This window comes from Hesperophylax consimilis, chromosome 13, assembly GCF_061612785.1.
Source record: "Hesperophylax consimilis isolate HC1 chromosome 13, BYU_Hcon_1.0, whole genome shotgun sequence".
Taxonomy (NCBI): domain Eukaryota; kingdom Metazoa; phylum Arthropoda; class Insecta; order Trichoptera; family Limnephilidae; genus Hesperophylax; species Hesperophylax consimilis.
This window is the reverse complement of record NC_142848.1, coordinates 30,718,030-30,740,893: the sequence shown is the minus strand read 5'-3', so window position 1 is coordinate 30,740,893 and position 22,864 is coordinate 30,718,030. Positions and strand designations below refer to the sequence as shown.

At 34.7% G+C, this 22,864-nt stretch overlaps 1 protein-coding gene and 2 non-coding genes across 6 annotated transcripts in view; 1 reads left to right on the top strand and 2 right to left on the bottom strand.

The window, feature by feature from the left end:
- The window catches only part of LOC149418764 (uncharacterized), a 105,393-nt gene that overhangs the window by 3,826 nt on the left and 78,703 nt on the right, over positions 1 to 22,864 (top strand). Inside the window, exons 1-2 of one of the 4 annotated variants that reach the window (XM_089638653.1) lie at positions 5,799 to 5,980; positions 6,499 to 6,539. Coding sequence is in view for 1 of the 4 variants with exons in the window: in XM_089638655.1 (XP_089494781.1) it covers positions 1,288 to 1,463 (176 nt within the window). In the remaining 3 variants the exon portion in view is untranslated. Of the gene's footprint in view, positions 1 to 1,287; positions 1,464 to 5,798; positions 5,981 to 6,498; positions 6,540 to 22,864 lie in introns of those variants that run through there. The other 3 variants (XM_089638655.1, XM_089638654.1, XM_089638652.1) reach the window with 3 other exon arrangements.
- Positions 18,466 to 18,584, bottom strand: LOC149418766 (5S ribosomal RNA). Its single transcript, XR_016303040.1, has one exon. It is a non-coding gene; the product is annotated as a 5S ribosomal RNA (ribosomal RNA).
- Positions 18,907 to 19,025, bottom strand: LOC149418765 (5S ribosomal RNA). The gene has a single exon (XR_016303091.1). It is a non-coding gene; the product is annotated as a 5S ribosomal RNA (ribosomal RNA).

Below are 22,864 nucleotides of genomic sequence, written 5' to 3'. Positions count from 1 at the left end.
AGCAATTACATCATTTTCTTAAATATATGAGGCTATTATTTATTAAGATGTCTATATCTATAGGTATTCCCATTGAAAATATAAATTATAATTACTTGATGAAAAATCTAAATTTATTAAAACTCTCAGATCGAAGAATTATATCCGACTTAATATTTATGTTCAAAATTGTAAATGGTAGTATAGACAGTCCTGATTTAATTAACCTCATTGAATTTCATATACCCACGAGAGCTACTCGTTCTAAAATTTTGTTTAAATGCAACAATATCAGGACTGAGTATTCCAAACACTCGCTTGTACCTAGGTTGCATGAAGTTAGTAATAGATACGCAGATGTGGCAGATCTATTTAACTGCACGCAAGGTAGGTACAAGAGGGCTATGCTATCAAATCTTTTCAATCAATATTAATTTAATCTAATTCTACCTTATTTGCACTATAGAAACTTATGTACTTGTATCTCTTGTTTACTTACTTACTCTCTAATGTCATTTCACAATCAAATGCCACATATATTTGTAATTCTTTTTAAAAATATTTCTACGATTTTAACTGTGACATGTTATCATTGTTTATGGTATATTTATACCGTTGATATTAAATAAATAAATAAATAAATATCGTCACATTCTACGGCATTATACAATCTAAAAATTCGAGACTGTACACATAAGTCGACACTTACTCCCATTTTCCTGCAGTGCACTTTTTACACGGCATTCCGTGGAACGTATCCCGTGTAAAAACGTTTGGAATTAAGGCGATGCCATACGTAGTAATGCAAAATCATGTGTTTTTGGTTTGAAAATTTGGTCGCCTAGAAATGTTTCAGATGCTTTAATTAAATACTGCGAGTAGAATACATCTTGGCCTTTGAAATAATCGAGTATTTTTTAGATAAGTCTTTTTATAAGCCCAGAAAAAAATAATGTAAAGGCCTATGAAAACTGCTTTAATGTTCGAAATCTTCTACTTACGAACCCATTTTCGGTTATGATTTTATTGTATAATTTGGCAAATTAAGTTATTTATAAAATTATCGAAAAAAAAATTAATATTTTTGCCTGAACATCCACAAAATAAAATAAAAGGCACTTTTTGGCCATGTTTTTTTCTTGCATAAATCAAAACAGGCGGATGGTGTTAAGCGGGAATTTAAACCTTATCGCCATCTACGTAAGGGTTGTTATTGATAGCGGCTCAATTTAAAATATTACACGACGTAGTGCATCGCCGTGCATTTGTTTTAGAATAAATAAAAAATAATTTGACATAATGGTGTAGGAGCCGGCGCGGTCGCAATACAGTGGGGCTGCCGCGACCATGGCGGGAGCGCTGGGGGCAGCGCGCTGCGGTGCTGATGGCGAGCGCGGCGCTGCTGGCCTGGCTGGCCGCCCTCTCCTGGGCCGCCGCCGCCCTGGCAGCTGACACGCACCGCCTGGACGCTGCACTGAGAGAAGGTAGGATCATATATACATATAGCTCAAGTTTCTCGCTTGTACTACGAGTTTCCGAACACCGTGTACATACAGGGTTTTCTAATAAGAGGTGTTATTTTGATATTCAATCGTAAAATATCAATGGTTTCGTTGCTTGTGTGGCACGTAGCACCGTCTTGTTGAAAGTAAACCTTGTCCAGATCAATACCATCCAATTACGGCCATAAAAAATAATTAATCATCTCTCGATAGCGCAATCCATTCACCGTAACTGTTGCTCCAGCCCAAAGATATTATAAGAACGAGATGTGCTATGAGCAGTTCATACTGTGTGGAATTGTTTTGCCCAGTGTCGCCGGTTTTGTTCACCAATACTACTGCACACCTTCGCTTACGCTAAGGACATATCGTTTCAGTTGGCACTAATACATAGAACAGATTTCTGTGCGTACACGTCCCGATAGTATTCAAAGTACCCTAATTAGGTAGTACTCCGCCTACGGTCCGGCGGCCAACATAGCATATCTCGTTCTTCTAATATCTTTGCTCCAGCCTCATTTTCGATAAAGTAAGGTCCAATGACTCCGTTGGACCATAAACTGCACCAAACAGTCACACGTTGAGGATAGAGAGGCTTTTTAACAATAACTCTTGGGTTTTCCGAGCCCCAGATGCGACAATTTTGCTTGTTGACGAAGCCACCGAGGTGGAAATGGGCCTCATCGCTCAAGATGATTTGCATTTGATTCACTCGAGTGAATTTTAATAATTTCAATGCGTTGTTGAAGAGTGTATCGTTCCATTTTTATCAATGGCGTAGTTTCTACTTGTCAAATGTCAAAAAATGACAGCTTCAAAAGTAACATCTACCGAAATAGCGGGCTATTCAAAATAACACCTCTTATTGGAAAACCCTGTATTTAATATGATGCAGAACTCTGGACAAGTTTTGTGGACATCAGATCTATCGTGAAGACGTGTCACTATCTTGTCCACCAAGTTTCTTACAGGTCCACCAGTGCGTAGAGGTTCATCGCTACCAGAATCTCCGCGCAGACTCCATTGAAATACCTGTTAAATAGATTCAGCGTACCTGCGTTTTGTCCATGCGTTATGCTACGTATAAACACGAACAAATTTCCTCGAGCTGCGCCGCCAATTATGGGAAAGGAACGAAGCAACCGCAAACGGCGTTTGTTCTGTTTATTCAGACCCCTATTCTGCGTATACATACGCGAGCCGAACTGCCGAACTGAACCTCAACTTATGGGAAAGGAATGAAGCAAAAGCAAATGGCGCGAAACGTCGCTTGCAGTTGCTTTAGTTCTTTTCCTATAATTCATGGCTCGGTTCGCGTTTCGGTTCGCAAATGTATACGTACCATTAAAAATTGCACTGTGCAGTATCTATGTCCTAAATGCCCGGAACCAGTAGACTATGATATCTGCAATTCGGGGACTTTTGTGAAGTTTGAAGGAGTCGAGAGAGAAAGGAGACGGTTATGAATAATGTTGGGAAATACCTGTCTATTTATATCTGATCACTAAACACGGCTAAAGCCATTTAAAGAAACGTTTCAATTTTTAACAGTGGTCTTTCGGGCATTTTTAGATTATCAACCCTTTGGGACATAGTACAAAAGTACAATGCACATATTATTTTACTAAAAATATATAATTGACTGAGCGTAAAAGTCCTGTTTTAACTATGTCGTTTTACATTTCGTCTCTCTGTATATTTGTTTGTACGTTCCGTTTCCGGCTCAAGTGAAATCGTCATGTTTATTTGGACTTTCTTATTCTCATTTTTTTCAATATAATTGTGGTAGGTACCTACCTGCCTGAAGAAAGTTTGGAAAAAGAATTGTCATTGAGAATAGTAACGTTTTTTGGACAAATTGTATAATTCTTTAAAATTTATAATTTAGTAGGTAGGTGTTTAAGTACTTACTTTCAAACCTTATGATTTCTTGAGTATCTTAAATTATTAAAATTCCAAACAATTAGTAATGTGACATAACACAATCCATATAAATTAAATTTTATTTATTTTCGTACCTGCTGAGATAAAATTGTTAGTCTGTGAGTCTATAATATTTTTGCATTACTTATTTTATTTTTTTCAAGTATTGTTTGTGTTTCATTAGTAGAACTCCAATATACTATTGCTTTGCAAGATTGCAAGTATGAGAACTGCCTAATAATATATTTTTATTATTTTAAAATTATTTAAAACAAAAGTGTTATACTCCCGCCACTAATTTATCTATGTTAACAGGATCCTACCCAGGAATCTTATATACCAAACTCAACTCACCAAAAAATCAAACAGCTATAAAATCATAACGGATTCCAGTTCGAATCCGATGCGTATAATGGCGCGGTAGGTACTCGGTGGCTAATCACAAAACGCGGGGGTACTTGCCCACACGCAACTCAATACAACAACAACCTTCCAAATAATATCATCTTTAGGTACTATTTCAAAGGGGCAGGACCGCGCCCTACACCAACTTTAGTACGTCAACTGGGTAGCTCTGGTGAACATTTTTTTTCCGATTTACGTTGGAACACAAATTTTTCGTATATAAATTAAAATTTCCACCCAAAAAAAAATACATTTTTTAATGTGCTGTTTTTTTGTAATTTTATTTTTCATTACATTTAAACGCTAGGGGAAGATTGTGTTCAGTTCAATCGATGTTTACCGCTACCACCAGTGACCAAATAAATGAAATAAAAACAATATATTAGAATATTTGTAACTGATCCACAATATCTCTTTTTTCTTACATGCACACTTTATCTTTATAATTTTTTTCTATGTTGCATAAAACACCCAATCGGGCGTAATAAATGTTTAAACCGTTCGTGTTTATTCCTGTACAAATGTTAAGCTATGTTCTGTATAGTACCCAATGTAATACTAACATGCTTAGCAATAAACATTTTTTTTTTATTAACATCAACAATGTTACTAAATATTATTCCGTTACTACTTTCATAGTACCTTAAATACCCATCTTGTACTCTATTATTATATTTATTTATTATTTTATTTATAACGATTCTCAACGATAACTAGTATTGTACCTGCTTATATTGTCTGCACTCGGCCTATTATGCTAGGTAATATACACTCATTATTGTACTCCCGATCAACTTATCTTTGAAATTGTACACATGTAAAAAACCTTCTTAGCGTGAATAAATATATTTTTTAAATAATTATATTTAACTCTATTCTTCGATATTCGAAATTTTATTATTAAATGCCTTGTACATCATAATTTAAAGCAAAAATAATTTAAATAGCATATATCCGTACTAGGTATTTGCTATACCTTTTGTTTAAAAAAATATTTTTTCCATTTAGTTGGGTATTTGGTCTCAAATCCAAATTTAAGTTTTGTATGAAAAAGGCCGCTTAGCCGTTCCCCTTAAGAGGAAGCTACAAGCCAAAAATGTGTATATTCTTGGTATAATATGAAAAGACAAAAAATTGAGGTAGCAGTGATGTTTATAATACATTTGTACATTAAATTTTGTATTTTTTTTCGTTATCAGTAATTTTAGTTAACTGTTTATACGAAAAAACGTATGATGAGCTATTTTTAATACTTCTTTTGTTTTCCAAATTTTAATATTTCAAAAACGGTTTTTATTTTTCGGATACGTTCAGAAAGGTGACCGGATAAATCGTCAAAATGATAAATTCATCTAATCTTTAAAAAGTTATATAAAGTCATGGAAAGTGATGAAACAAAAAACTTTATTAACTGGGTTAAGTAGGTTATAGGTTAGGTAGGATAAATAACCTGGTTAAGTAGGTTATAGGTTAAGTTTAAAAAATATATTTCATCGTTTTTAAGACTTTATATCACTTTTTAAAAGTGTGTTGAATAGTCACTGTGTTGAGTTAGGATGGAACCGTTCAGAAATATACACATTTATTTGTATTTTATTGAGAAGCGGAAATTCACACAAATTCTCCGATTTTCTTATAGCATCTTTAGGTTAAATTTTTTTTTTATCGTTTTTAATGAATTTATATCACTTTTTAAAAGTGTGTTGAATAGTCATTGTATTGAGTTAGCATGGAACCAACCGTTCAGAAATATCCCATTTATTTGGATTTTATTGAGAAGCGGAAATTCACACAAATTCTCCGATTTTCTTATAGCATCTTTAAGAAATATACCGGTCAATATGCCAGATGACCGAAGGGTTAAGTAGTTTGTCTGTAATCAGTAGTTGCCTGGAAAATTGGCGCGTCCATCTCGACCTGCCGGCTGCGCGCGCTCCGCTCCAGCTGGCGCCGTTTTCCGCGCAGCCCTGAAGTGGCCAGTCCCTTTCCCGCCGCGGGCGCCACTGTCGGCTGTCGCCATTCTTTCTGTCACCGCTAATCAGTTCGATTCCTGCCGCGATCCGTCACATTTGTTTTTTCCGGTCCGTATCGACTAATAACAATAAATATTAGAAGAGTATTGGTCGAGTCCTGCATTGTGTTGTGTTTTGTTTTGCGGTCATTGTGATGAGGTGCCGGATCGATCTGTTTTGTGTGGAGGGTTTTTGTTGATGGAGTTTCCCTCACAAAATCGCACATCAAATTTTATAATTTTTTTTCATCGAGCATTTTATTTAGTTTTGTTTCTAATCTTAGTTTTAATTTAGTTATCTTATTATAAATCATTATTTAAGAGTGCGGTTTTTAATTTCGTATTTTCATTGACACTTCAGTTTATCATTATTAAGGCATGTCACAGTTTATAATCTCACATTTATTCAGATTACGTTTTATATTTTCATTCTTCGATGGTGAAATCATAAAAAAATATTGTTCTCGAGGCGTTTTGATTTATGGTTCAAATGAATATATCATTAAATGTTAACTTTATTCACTAAAATGATTTATGCGAGATATTCGATAACAGACGTGTGTACTTGCATATTTTGTCCTTTCGAATATTAGGGCAATGAAATCGTTCGAATTGATACCGGTTTTAAATTTTTAGATTCGTAAATATTTATACGCTTTTTATTATATTATGATGTAGGTTTTGTTTATTTCTCATCGATAAATCTCCCTCACCGGTTGGTAAGTTTCCTGACCTTTCCTACTTTAAAATAATTAAGTTGCTTTTTGCATCTTTGGCAATGTACGATGAATTTTACGATTTACGTCGTCAACAACACGCCCTAATAAATGTATTTTTTCTAGGGGAGATAGTAGATAATATTTTTACGTTGTAGTGAGAGTAGAATAATATAAAATAAGAATGCCACTATCCTAATGAAACATTAATAAGGAATGATAATAACAAGCAGTGGCGTTCCATTTTCGATAATAATTTTTCCAAAACAAGGATTTTTTATTTAACGTTTTCAAACTAGGAAATATATTTATTTCCGGTAAATATACAGAAAATAGGGTCACGCTTAATATGTACATCTAATTTTAAAAACATTTTGATTTCAAAGTTTTAAGGTTTTTTTAAATTATCTTAGTCAAGTTAAAATATGAACCTATGACCCTAAAATTGGTTGTAAGTTTAGGTTTAGTTAAAACATAAATAAAAAAATAAAAACTAGCCTTCAAAAAATTCAAAAGTATGTTAAAACATGGCGTGAAGAAAATACGTCAAATTATATATTTACACATATAAGTTTTTTTTTACGAAATATTTACTTCTCATTGTTATCTAACTGATACCCAATGGTTTTTGTATTAACCGTGTCCCTATGTTTATATATTTATCATTTTAGCAACTTTTATATGCAAACAAACTATCACAAACCGTCACACAATTATTATAACCATGTGTACCAATGTCCCAATCGCATTACAAATTGACACATCCATCTCTGCAGGCTGCCAACTGATTTTTGTTTCATTGTTTTAATAATCCACCTGCTGTACCTTGCCTCGCGTTGCTGTGGTTCAGTCTGGATATGCAGATAGAGAAACAATAGCGCGTTTTGCTGTTACGTCCAACAGATGGCCATGTTTGAAAAAATCATGTTTGTCCAACCGATGGCGTTTGTTTATAATATTTTTACGTGTCACAGGTGACATTTATATAATATAACTATATAAAAATACACGCTTATTCGAATGTAACATTGTGTCAAATTTTCAAAACAATCAGTTAAGTACTTTGGGAGATTTAAGATTTTTAACAAACGAACATTTTTATTTATATATTGGTGTTTTGTATCCATATTATCTACCTAGAGCAGTGACACCCATAACTGTGCAGATAAGATTTTATATCTCTAATTTCAATAAATAAATGAATGGTCAGCTAAACGTAAAAAAAACACGTACGTTGTGCAAACTTATAGGTACTTACATATAAAGTTTTTTGTAATATCTACGCAGAAAAAAACACAGTTCGAGTTTCAAAAATGTGAGAAATTATACAAAATAGATAAAAATGTTATTATTTGTTTTCTACCTCTTTGTGATTGTTTAATTAATTAGGTAGGTACCTACTCTTATGGTAATAACCCATTTTTTTTTTATATGAAACCCTGTGACTTTGTATAGGAACATCTCGTTTTTTAAACGAACACGCCGACTGGTTTCGGCACAACCGGTCTTCGTCGATGTAAATTATTGCAAGTGAATATTTGAACTGTCGCAGTTTATGCTCGATTGTGTTTAAACAGATGTGGATGTTCTTATAAATAAAATGATGTACACAATGTATTTAATTTTATAATGTTCCACAACAAAGCTACTATTTTTGGAAATACAATATACTTTTATATACATTTTATAGTAAATATATATTTACTATAAAAGTATCCTTTTTTAGTTAAAACATAAATTTCCAGGCACCCTCACCGTGGAAAACATTGTCAACCAAGTTCATTGAAGCCTTAACAATTAAAAAAACATTGTTATTTCAGCAATGACGTTACAATATATCTAGACTTGTTATCGTCTCACAAAATTAGAGATAAAATGTGGAGCAATAAAAAACACTCTTATGTTTCCATAAAATTCTCAATTTTAACGTTGCTCACGTACTACAAAGATACACATGAAAAATATACGTGTATGAACGAAATAAACAATAGGACCGGGCGGCGTTTTCATATTCAAAAGTTACGTCGAATTAACTACCTCAAGGTCGAAGAGTTACAATGGGGTGCCTGACGGGTTTTGAGGTGTCAAGTGATAAGTCAGTGCCGTGTCATAATAGAGCAACGACAGTCTGCAAATGGCGGCGATTGTTGTTTATACTCGTTTCTACTGCTGATTTGTATGTTGTTTTACCGCAAGCACATACGTAAATAGAATGGTTAGACTATTTTAAACAGCGAAGTTTAGCGACGACACTAACTTCGTAATTTGGCTGTTGCGCGCCCAAACCTTTACTCTAGTCGGCGTTGCATTTATTATATGACGCATAAAATATTCTACCGGGAAAAAACTATACCGTTTTGCGTGTATTTATAAATGAAATGTTATTGGCAATTTAATTAGAGTTAGCACGCGACCTTACGCGACGCGTGACAGTTTAGTACCAAAACTACGAAATCGAAAGCACCACAATTGACGTTCCTTTTTGCTTGCCACTTTGAAAGTTGGACAGAGCGTCTATTATATTGTAACGTCATTGTTTTTCAGTAATAGTATTTAGTAGGTACCTACCACAAATTTTATCCATGTCCATTGTCCGTTCAACCGCCACTGGATGGCATGAAGTTCGTCCTTGTCACTGGCATTGTAAGGTCACAACTTATAATAATGTATAAATAGTATGATATAATGGAAATATGGAGTGCTTTATTCAGTTGACCGTAAAATTTGATGTTTTGTTCAATAATTTGTACTTCATTGACCAATAAATATGATTAATTGACCTACTTAGCAATATTAACAGCGCAATACCTACACGGTTGCGTTCTTGAAAAACGTTTTTTTCTGCTATGAAATCGATCATATTTTTCATTGCTGAAAATTGTTTAGTTTTTATTTAAGGTAAATATATATTTATGCAAAATGATAAAACAGGGTGTTAAGAGGCGTACGGTTCCATGATAAATCAACACATCGACAATTCAACACACCTTTAAAAAGTGATATAAAGTCATTAAAAACGAAGAAATTTTTTTTTAAACCTAACCTAACCTAACCTACTTAACCCATTAAAAAAGTTTTTTTATCACTTTCCATATCTTTATATAACTTTTTAAATATGTGATGAATTATCACTGTGATGATTTATCCAGTCACCGAGGCGTACTTGACTTTAAGGCGATGCCATACGTAGTAATGCAAAATGATGTGTTTTTGTTTTGAAAATTTGGTCGCCTAGAAGTGTTTCAGATGCTTTAATTAAATACTGCAAGTAGAATACATCTTGGCCTTTGAAATAATCGAGTATTTTTTAGATAAGTCTTTTTATAAGCACAGAAAAAATAATGTAAAGGCCTATGAAAACTGCTTTAAAGTTCAAAATCTCCTACTTACGAACCCATTTTTGGTTATGATTTTATTGTGTAGTGTGGTAAATTAAGTTATTTATAAAATGATCGAAAAAAATTTAATATTTATGCCTGAACATCCACAAAATAAAATAAAAGGCACTTTTTGGCCATGCATTTTTCTTGCATAAATCAAAACAGGCGGATGGTGTTAAGCGGGAATTTAAACCTTATCGCCATCTACGTTAGGGGTGTTATTGATAGTGGCTCAATTCAAAATATTACACGACGTAGTGCCCTATATGAGAAACTTAAAAGTGGGTTCAATGTCCAGTGTTTCTTATTATTATTTGTTTTCTACTAAAAACATGCAAAGTCAGTAGGTATTGGACAGCTAGGGTCGATGTGAGCAGTTAGTCGGTTATTCGGCTGAATGACCAGTGACGACATGTGAAATTGTGAAAAATAATCATAAAAAAAAGACCACCATTTTTAACTCCATATAATGTCAGGAATCATTGGTTAAACTCAAATACGTCCCATAACATCCTGTATACATATTATGCTTTTATTAAAACATTTTTGTAATATACATATTGCAGATATTTTATACACAAGTCCACTTTGACGGTAATTAAACCCGAATTTTGAAACACGAAAAAAATAAAAAATCTTTAAGTAAATAGTTTTTTTTAACCTCTTAATCATTAATGACACGACAATATTACAAAATGACTCAAACAAAAAATAACAAAATTCAAAATAGTTCAGAAAAGATACGGTCGCATCTAGGAATTGATCCCAGGCCCTTAACCTTGCCGGGGCTCTGCTCTACCACTGAGCTAATCCAATCCTATTTCCTTCGGTCATATTTTACTGTTATTCACTGTTTATCAATTTGGGAGGCGGATTTATGTACCGCTGCTCCGAGATCCATTTATTGTATAACCTACACCTCTGCCATAGGTCACCCCAAGTTGGTTGGTTCGGCACGTTTGGTCATTTAGCAGGGGTGCCCGGGTTCATCGGGTGAGGTGTGTTCAGGATGCACCTACCCACCAGCTGCGTGGCTTGCCTGATCGGGAGAGGCTGGTTTTAGGAGACCCTTTGACCTTTCCAACTGGTCTCTCTTGACTCATCGCCTTGCGCCGTAGCTGGAGGGATAGATCATTCGTATTCGTCCGTCACTCCTTTACCCTTCACGTCCTCATACCTTTTTCCTTCCCAGAAATTCCTCTCCTTCTTTTCACCTCAGGGCTTCCTATGTGTGATTCCTCAAGTTTTTGTCGCCATAACGTCACGGCTAGTACCACTGCTTCCATACACACCACTAGGTTCGTCAAGTTTTTCTCGCCATAACGTCACGACTAGTACCACTGCTTCCGTACACACCGCTAGGTTCGTCAAGTTTTTGTCGCCATAACGTCACGACTAGTACCACTGCTTCTGTACACACCACTAGGTTCGTCAAGTTTTTGTCGCCATAACGTCACGACTAGTACCACTGCTTCTGTACACACCACTAGGTTCGTCAAGTTTTTGTCGCCATAACGTCACGACTAGTACCACTGCTTCCGTACAGACCACTAGGTTCGTCAAGTTTTTGTCGCCATAACGTCACGACTAGTACCACTGCTTCTGTACACACCACTAGGTTCGTCAAGTTTTTGTCGCCATAACGTCACGACTAGTACCACTGCTTCCGTACAGACCACTAGGTTCGTCAAGTTTTTGTCGCCATAACGTCACGACTAGTACCACTGCTTCCGTACAGACCACTAGGTTCGTCAAGTTTTTGTCGCCATAACGTCACGACTAGTACCACTGCTTCTGTACACACCACTAGGTTCGTCATGTTTTTCTCGCCATAACGTCACGACTAGTACCACTGCTTCTGTACACACCACTAGGTTCGTCAAGTTTTTGTCGCCATAACGTCACGACTAGTACCACTGCTTCTGTACACACCACTAGGTTCGTCAAGTTTTTGTCGCCATAACGTCACGACTAGTACCACTGCTTCTGTACACACCACTGGGTTCGTCAAGTTTTTGTCGCCATAAAGTTACCCACGTCGCTAAAATGCATTTTTGAATGCTCAATTCAACGTAGGTTTTCACGCCCCCTCGAGTATGATTTTCCAGTTGAACGCTTAAAGCATTTTCTCATTTGGAGCGTTTCATCGCCGCTGCGACCCACTCGAGTCATCTAATGCCTAACAGTTAACACCTCCGTGTCACGTGTAATATACACACATACCTACAAACAACCTTTCCCGTGTTAATTCGTTTTATACCTTTTTTACAGGGGGCAAACATTGAATTTTCGCATTTCAGAAAAGCAGAAATGTAACATTGATTTATATTATTAAAAAAGATACTACTAACTAATCTAAACGAATCAGGAAACATAACAAGACACAGAAAATAAAAAGATGACGGTGACAAATAGGAATCGAACCCAGGATGTCTTATCTTACCGGGACAGTGTCTTAACCACTCGACCATTTTGTTCACGTTTTCTTCTGTTATTTAACATGTTATTTATAGCTCTCTTCTAATTCAATGATATATTACATTGATGGGTATAACCTTTCATTTCCATGGTTTGGGCATAATCTGTAAGAAAGGGGTTTAAGAAGAATATACGATGCAAATGTGAATGGTAGCAGAAGTCGGGGACGCCCGAGGAAGACATGGCACGACCAAGTGAATCAGATACTTGAGTCGGGCCATGTCAAGAGTCAGAATAATATAAGAGTATGTATGAGACGATGTATGAATGTGAATGAGGCAAGGAGTGTGTGCCAAGACCGAGTTGTTTGGCGTTCCGTCCTCTCTGCCTATCCCTGCGGAGAAACGGCGTGATGGTTAATTATTAGTCACTAGGCTCACGCCCGTATTATGGCAGTCGCACACGATTCATGTAATGTACGTTACAATTATATATTTGTTGGGAAGTAAGAGTTTCACAGATGCACTCATAGAGGGCGGTGCATAGAGCTTGCGTGGAAGTCCGCAAGATGGCAGCCAGTGGCCAGTAGTCGCCAGGGCCAGTGAGAATGCTCTACTGGTTCAGATCACAATTACCCAGATTCTAGTTTGGTTGACTATCGAGTCACCATTGTAATACGCGAAGTATTAATAAATCCATGATTTATCACAAAGAACCATTTATTTATAATCTCCTTCCACGACGAGTTGAAGAACTGTTTGTGGGAACACAACAATATTTATGTAATTATAGAATTATGTATTAAACGCGAACCGAGCCATTACGGGATAGGAACGAAGCAACTGCAAACGGCGTTTCGTGCCATTTACGGTTGCTTTTTTCCTTCCCCATAAGTTGAGGGTCAATTCGGTAGTTCAGAAATATAACGGAAAAGGAAATTCTTATGGTAAAACAAAAACTAAAAAAATCTATATAATTTTAGAAACCATATTAAAAATAGACATAAAGATAAAACTAAATAAATAATAGAGTTAAAACTTTTTTTTAAGGCGATGCCATACGTAGTTATGCAAAATCATGTGTTTTAGGTTTGAAAATTTGGTCGCATAGAAATGTTTCAGATGCGTTAATTAAATACTGCGAGTAGAATACATCTTGGCCTTTGAAATAATTGAGTATTTTTTAGATAAGTCTTTTTATAAGCCCAGAAAAAAATAATGTGTAAGGCCTATGAAAACTGCTTTAAAGTTCAAAATCTCCTACTTACGAACCCATTTACGGTTATGATTTTATTGTATAATGTGGCAAATTAAGTTATTTATAAAATGATCGAAAGAAAATTAAATATTTATGCCTGAACATCCACAAAATAAAATAAAAGGCACTTTTTGGCCATGTTTTTTTCTTGCATAAATGAAAACAGGCGGATGGTGTTAAGCGGGAATTTAAACCTTATCGCCATCTACGTAAGGGTTGTTGTTGATAGCCGCTCAATTTAAAATATTACACGACGTAGTGCATCGCCTTAAACAGTGTTAGGAACTTATGCATTCCTTAAAGAAGGTCTCCTTTCAAATAGCCAATGATGAACAAGGATAGTAAAACGGGATATAGAATTAATTGACTTTCAATTATTTATTGAAAAAAATTATTCAGAGTGCATGTAGTATCAATTATATTATTATTGTGGAATTTATTATATTCTTCGTTAGAGGTTGGTTCAAAATCAATGTTTATTACTGAAGTCATTTGTGTATATTAGTTAATAGATAGGAAAGCAGTTAATGTTAGATTATTAGCTGAAAGTTGCCGACATGTTTTATATTTATTACTCTAGAAGAGTGGTCAGATTTTTTTTTGTAAGAATTTTATTATTTTTAAACCAAGTATACAGATATCGGTTTTCTTTAGCTTTTTGCTTAGTCTTCCATCTCAGCTCTTTTTAATATGATGATAATATTTTCATATTAATAATTATTTAATTATTCATTTCATATTAATATTAATATGAAAATTTCTAAAAAAATCTTTCGATTTCTAAATTATGTTCGCTAAGAACCTACGTAATAATGCACATCTTAGCATTTCCTCGCTTTGGTATTAAGTAGGTACTAAGAACCTACGTAATAATGCACACCTTGGCATTCCGTCGCTTTGGTATTAAGTAGGTACTAAGAACCTACGTAATAATGCACATCTTGGCATTCCGTCGCTTTGGTATTAAGTGGGTACTAAGAACCTACGTAATAATGCACATCTTGGCATTCCGTCGCTTTGGTATTAAGTAGGTACTAAGAACCTACGTAATCATGCACATCTTACCATTCCGTCGCTTTGGTATTAAGTGGGTACTAAGAACCTACGTAATCATGCACATCTTACCATTCCGTCGCTTTGGTATTAAGTGGGTACTAAGAACCTACGTAATAATGCACATCTTGGCATTCCGTCGCTTTGGTATTAAGTGGGTACTAAGAACCTACGTAATAATGCATATATTATCTTGGCATTCCGTCGCTTTTGTATTAAGTAGGTACTAAGAACCTACGTAATAATGCACAGCATAGCATTCCGTCGCTTTGGTATTAAGTAGGTATTATAATACAATCTTCTATCTATGTTTACATATATACAATATTAATATATCTATCTATATCTGTACAGAAGAGTTTAAGTGGCGCGTGGCGTGGTATGATTTTTATAATAATCTACTGTTTTATCCCAAGATTGATGAAATTTTTTACACTTAACTTTCAAAACATGGGGAAGGAAAATTTCGAAAAAATAACATACTTATCTACTTTTCCCACCCCTTATAGCAGAAATTTGATGTTTCTTAATAATTTTACACACTTGACATCAAAATAAGTGGAAAATTACTGTCTACATCTGATTTCGAAAACTCTGTGTAAAGCCTGTATTAAAGAAGAGTGTCTGTGGGCGACTTTGTTTTTTATACTAATAGGTATACAGTTTTATTCCGAGGTTAATGAAATTTTGCACACTTGATTATTACAACAAGAGGAAGGTCACTGTCTATATAAGATTTCGAAAAAAAACACTCCCATCTGCTTTCGCACCCCTTAAAGTAGAATGTTGATAGTGAAATTATGCCCATTTGACACACAAACAAGAAGAGAGAGGTCTCTGTCTAAAAACTCTGCGTGAAGTCCGGGCAACGCTGAGGAATTAGATAGTATGATAGATTTAGAGTTTCTAAAATAAAATATTCCATGTTCACCCCTGAATATTGTGTGTGCTCGAAACTAGATACAGCCTTCAGTGTTGGGGTAGCGAGGGGCGGTGCGCCCGCGGGACCCGTTAGAGCAACCGTCCTCCGTGGTATTGCGATAGGGGAGGGGGCGGGGGCGCTACATCCCCCTGCCCGCCCCCGCCCACGCATTACTCTCGGGCGAGGGCGGAGTGACGCCACTGAACTCTGGGGTGGTTCTGACTGCGTGGCTTTTATAGTGGATGTGGTTAAGGTGTGATTGTAATCGTTTGATAGGCATCACAAAAAGCCACGAACGCAATCATCAATTATATTATGTTTATGCCTGACAGGTGTTAATAATAATTCCCTACTAAGTCTAAAAATAAACAATTATAAAGCAGCAAACAACTATTGATCGATAATATTATTATTGGGTTTATAAAAACAGTTTATTTTTAAACAAGTTCTGCTGTGTAATTATTATTACGCGTAATAATTATTATTAGAAATTAACCAAAATTCTAATAATCCGAAAGCTATTCTAATTAATGAACAAACCAATATAATTCGTTCACCCCTACTAGATATCTTCAAACCTAGTGCAAATACGAGTGCACATTGAAGTACTTAATTATACTATTAAAATAACCCTATGAGTCATCGTTTGGGAATAACTAACATTAAGACATTCAGTCAAATGTAAACATTACACTAATTGGGGAAACTTTACTAGGGTAATAACCATCAATAATTTCTAACATTTTTACACAGAAATCAATTAAGAAATCAGTATTTGAAATTAAAATACCTACCTAGAAATAATATAAATGTATCGTCTGTAAGTGGGCTACCCACAGTTTGATGATGCCTTTAGAGGGCGAAACAGCTGTCACGCGTAATAATAATTACACAGCAGAACTTGTTTAAAAATAAACTGTTTTTATAAACCCAATAATAATATTATCGATCAATAGTTGTTTGCTGCTTTATAATTGTTTATTATTGTATATATAAAAAAATAAAATGGAGTTCTACAAATTAAACTTAATAACAATAAATAAATAAATAACTATTGATCGGTTAGCTGGGTCATGAAAGTTGCATCATTTTCGCTATCTGCATTTTCTTTCACTTTCACTTTCTAGATCAACGCAATTATTTTCAGCCCCCAACCCTGTTTTAATTCAATTTATTCATTTTAAAAACATTACAAAATTGTTAATATTAATGAGTTTTTAAAATAAGTTTGGTAATAAAAATTCTTACATTAATATTATAAACAGTGGGTATATCAACTATACTAGTAAAAACATAGCTTGCCTTTTAAAGGCAGCTTCATTGATGCTAAACATGTCGATATCCGAATTGATTCTGTTCAACAGCAAAATTGCTCTCCTCACAGGCATGACCATTGGCAAGTTAGTCCAATTAGCCTGTTTCCGTCACGAGCTGTAAAGATTTAGTATCTAAGGGCAGATTCACATTAGGTCGGACTTTTTAAGTTCCTAAAAAAATATATGCTATTTGTGAAGATACTATATGGACATTTGTAGAGCTTAAACGGCAATTATATGAAATTCCATCAATAGAAAAAAATGGTGAAATATGCCCTGAAAATTATTAAAAATACATGTTGTTCTGTTATTTAACTTGTTATAGGTATGAAAAAATTCACAGTGTATCTTTAAAGGCAATTTAGGCATTTCTCCAGAGATTTTTGCTCATTTTAAACGAGTCGTGTATTATTAAATATGTTCACAAATTTCGTTTAATTATTATCGTATCTCCTATTTAAGCCATCTTCTTCTTCTTTTGAACGCTTACTAAAGTAGAGTTACGTAAGTCTTAAAAAGCACCGTTCACATTAGTGGAATCCGATAAAACTGTCGGCGACGACGCATTTGCCGGACGTTGATTTACGATTTTACTGTCGGGTCGGAGATTTCTGGCATAACAACTCGTATTTAGCCGTATCGAATGAACACTGAATAGCTAAAGCCGATATCCGACCAACGACGAACGTGTCGGACCGGCGTAATGTGAACCAGACCTACCTTAGAAAACAGACTAAGTACAAATTTCGAATTAAAACCTGATAACTGATAACCGATGGGATAATGAAGATAGATAGATAGATTCATTTTATATATATTTAGCAATTTATAGCTAGATTATCTATTGAATTCAAGAATATGTAACAATTTATTGGTAGTCTGCAAATGAGATCTTATTTTTTTCTTGCATTTCCATTTCAACCCCGGTTCACTTTTCCCTTGAATGTTTATTCAACGCGATGAACATTCTGTTGAATTGTCTCACCAGCTCACGGCCTAGGCATAATTTCTCCCTCGAGATTTTCTTTATACATTCGTCATTTTACTGCCTTGGGTTTAGGTACCTACTTTTTAGTTAAGTCAGTCCGCACGTCACGACTTTTAGAGCAAATTGTAGGGCACCTATTAGAAAAATTACTACTATCTCGCTTGTAACTTGTGATCGCACCCCTTTGAAAAAGTATTGAAGTGAAACTTCTTTACGCGCGTCATGCAATTTCGAGGAGTAAAACCAACTCATGACCGAAACGAAAATGCGGGACCGATTAAAGTTCATTTGATGTAGTAAAAGTTTTGAAGTAAAATATAAATGCTTCTTAGCTCATCTCGACAACTGGCGTTGGTGGTGTAATGGTCAGCATAGTTGCTTTCGAAGCAGTTGATCCGAGTTCGATTCTCGGCCATGGAATATTATTTTTTTGTTTTTAAGGAATTTTTTTTTTTTAATGGTTGACCATAATATCAATCCACTAAGTAATATTTTAGGCCTGTAGCATAATTGAAAAGTTAAAGAATGATATAAAATTTTTTATGATGTTAACGATAAAAAAATGAAAAAAAACATAAAATTAAAATAAAAAATGGGCCAACGGCACGCGGTGTTCCCAAGCGGTCACCCATCCAAGTACTGACCGCGCCCAATGTTGCTTAACTTCGGTGATCGGACGAGAACCGGTGTGTTCAAAATGGTATGGTCGTTGGCAAAAGTTAAACAATATTAATTTCTATTCTACCTGCCAATAAATATATGAAAATTAGTATAAAAAAGCCCTAATAATATTGAAAAAATTAGCAAGGTGTGTGCGAGGTTGATAAAAATAATCATTACATACGCGCTTGAAAAAGATCGTAATTACATTAATAAGTTTGTAGGAATTTTTTTTTTCAATGGTTGACCATAATATCAATCCACTAAGTAATATTTTAGGCCTGTAGCATACTTGAAAAGTTAAAGAATTTTATGATATTATTAATTATAGTAATGATAAAAAAATAAAAAAAACATGAAATTAAAATAAAAAATAGGCCAACGGCACGCGGTGTTCCCAAGCGGTCACCCATCCAAGTACTGACCGCGCCCAATGTTGCTTAACTTCGGTGATCGGACGAGAACCGGTGTGTTCAACATGGTATGGTCGTTGGCAAACGCTAAACAATATTAATTTCTACTCTACCTGCCAATAAATATATGAAAATTAGTATAAAAAAGCCCTAATAATACTGAAAACATTAGCAAGGTGTAAATATTATATACCTAGTTTAACTCACTCTCCTAACTCATCTTCGCTGTCTACAGGCAGAGCGCACGACTGTGGTCGTGAAGAACCGAGGTTCGATCCCCGCTTTAACTAATTTTTTTTTTCTTTTTTTATAACTTTTAATTTTTTTTATCACATGCTACTTATAAATATGTCAATAGACAGAAAAAAAGAGAGAATGAAATGAAAAGAGAGAGAGAGAAGAATACTAGAAGTTTCACTTCTGTCTTGCGTAGGCTTGACACACCCATTTTTTTTTTTTACTATTTGGTGACAAGGCACAGTTGCTTTTTGACGTATTGTAAATTGGCAAGACCTTTGCAATGATTATTTTCCCTGAAGGCAGGTTATCTTGCGGGTGTTACTGCTTATACTCGTTTCGCAACATTTTATACGCTCGTTCGTTTGTTTTATTTTTACGTTTGCCCTTTTTGCCCTCTCCCACTTCAAAGCTAACAACTTTTTTAATTTTCATCCGGGCTCGTTTTTTTTACCAAAATGTGCTGTCACAACTTTGGTGAAGTCTCCGCTTCAGATTTACTACAGTTGTATTAATGAATTATTTCAGACCTGGTTGTGTTACACTGAGTCATTAACAACTTAATTGATAGTCCTGCCATCCTTGACACTATTAACCTCCATGTGCCGACTAGGAATACAAGACAAAATATAACATTCTTCTGCAATACATACACGACCAACTATCAGACACACTCACTGACCAATAGGATGCATGATCTGGGCAACAAGTATGGGGGTGCTATTGATTTATTTATTGACTCCATTTATAGAATTAAGCACAATCTATACCAACACTTTGTCGAATCCTACAAATTAGAGTAGAGTTGGTAAATTAGTTTTAATGATTTGTCTTATATGTAGTGTTGTTGTAATTTCTTTTTTACTTTATGTTACTCTTACGTTTTACTAATTAGCTTGCTTCATGTTTAGTTTTTTTTAAAATTATTTTTTAATATTTTCTCATTATACTTGTAATCACAATTTTACAATTGTGTATTTTGTACCTTCTTTACAATGGATTACATCTATTTACTGTCAGTATCTCCTGTATAATACAGATATTCTTCAAGTGTAAGCCTTTTTATGAGTACATATATATAAAATAAAATAAAAAATACGCAATACGTTTAAAGAATAATATTAAGAAAGTGACTCTTGCTTGATGACATTTTCGGCTCCTGTTGTTATTATGATTATGAAACTTTTAAATGTCCATTTATCTGTCTGTAATTTATTAAAGACTATCTTCGTGTACCTGGCGTTGCTAGGAGACTTATAAATGGTTTGGGGTAATGTTTTGAGGTTGTTAATTCTACATGAGTACCTAAACACTGGGTGCATTTTTAAGGTGGAAATAATATTATTGTTTTGTAATAAGTATTTGTTTCTCTTGGTCGTGCCATGTCTTCCTAGGGCGTCCTCAACCTCTTCAACCATTCACTTTAAATTCTCCTTACACCTCTTTCTACGTTCATCACTTACGTCTCATTTTACCGCAAATAATTATTTGATTCGTGTTTTCTTCGGGCATCCCTGACTTGTTCTACCATTCAATTCATAAATCATGTCCTCCACATTGTAACTGTTAAAAAGCTACATTATTTCGACTATAATTCGACTCTTATCTCATTCCAGTGCAGAGATAATGAGTCTTTCTCGAGCGTTCCCGGCTTCTTCTCCCATTCAAACCACCCTGTAAAACACTCCTGGCACTAATAAGAACAAACTTTGAAATTTTCAGCGATATCGGATGAATGTATAGGAACGCATACAGGACCAAGAAATAAACATTAATTTTTATAATGTATACATAGAAGATAAGACGCCAAATTGTTTCTTACATTTGTATAAGTACTATACATAGAAGATAAGACGCCAAATTGTTTCTTCCATTTTTATATGTATACATAGAAGATAAGACGCCAAATTGTTTCTTCAGTTTTTATATGTATACAATTTAGGGTGTCCCACGACATAAGGAAGAAAAATTTTTTATGAATTTAAATACGCATACCCTTTTATTTTTTTCCATTTGATCCCATTAACTCATATAATAAATAATATTTTGATTAAACACCGGCAACTCGTGCCGACTTGATGCCAAACATATATGATACAAACATTTGTACAGAGTTAATATGGAAGGATTTTAAACTTTCATTTTTGTGTGATAAATAAAATTTAAAAATGCACAAATATTCAATTATGTAGTATTTTATATTTAAAAATGGTTTATTGATTAAATTTTCTCTTCAAAGTTTGTTTTTTACAGTCAGGATAAATCTTCCGGTGTTCCTGAACGCATCGTAACAAAAATTGTTTTTGTTCCTCTTCGACCGTGATTAAGCTCTTTCAGCTGTATAATTCACTACCCTCAACGACGACACCTTCTTTCTGGCTTCTTGATACGAAACATTATTTGACCACATCGTAGAGCATTCGTTAAGAAAACTGGCATCTATTTTCAGACGATCAAACAAGGACTTGCTTTTGACTGAAATGAAGTCTTAAATATTTTTCTCTGAAACAAAATTCACTAAATTATGATATGAACAAAAACCTCAATACAAAACATAAATGTTACTAATTATTAATCTTACCATACAATTTACCATCAAGATCTTCCTTCGATGGGATGTAACGTTTGTCATAGGTTGATATATTATTTTTTTTGATATTTTCAAGCATTTTTATTTTAGTTGTTGGATCCACAGCGCCGTCAAACAGCGATATAATAGATACTTCATCGGTCAAATACCATAAATGCTTACTGAACTTCTGTAAAGCTGCCATTGAGATGTTTTCATAAATTTTTTCGTAATCCTTCATCTATTTCAAAAAGCACAAGCTATGGTAAGGTGCTTTAACTGCTATAATACATTGTAGCCATGGCTTGACATAGGATGTTACTATGAACAGGCAAACGTCTAAAAGTGCCGCCTTATCCTTACCGGTAATTTTATTTTATTACTTATTGGAAACTGATCGATATTATATCCAAGAGCCTCAATAGTAGCTTCAAGAATGAAAACAGAATCTCTCATACTTAACTGGCACCTGTCTAGCGCTGCGACTAACTTTAGAGTAACTAAGTCTTTTCGTATCGACGTTTTACTGGTTTCATGTTGAGTTTTCTGTAGCGGTTTTGGAAAATCTTCTAAATTTGTGACTTCGTTAGAATCAGAAGATGATTCGTTTTGTTACAGTTCGTAGAGACGATGTTGATGGAGTTGGCGCAGATAAACTAATTTAGTACGCCGCTTTTCTTCCTCGATTGTTCTAAGACGCGCTCTCTCTTCTTTATCTGTCAGTTTTTTGTCAACCCCCCCTAAGTAGCCAGAACGACCTAGCTCTCTTTGCCGCTGCAAGAAGATTCTATCTTAATTTATTTTTACTAATTCAAAGATTTGGTTGGTTGGTATACGCGCTTTTTCCCAATAGATACACACTCGCGTATAGTGAGATTAGCACTTTGATTGACACTTAAATTCACTTCCCGGATATTGTAGAACAAAATTTCAAGAACTTGTCCATTAGATGGTAGTTTAGAACCCGATTTTTGGTATTTTACGACTCCTATTAAAAATATATTTTTTTAGAACTGCCTAAATCTAACGACATCTTGCCTGAATGAGTGATATTCGTTTACTAACAAAAAACCAAGTTACTAGAAGCTCATCAACACGTTTGCTCGCGGGCGTTT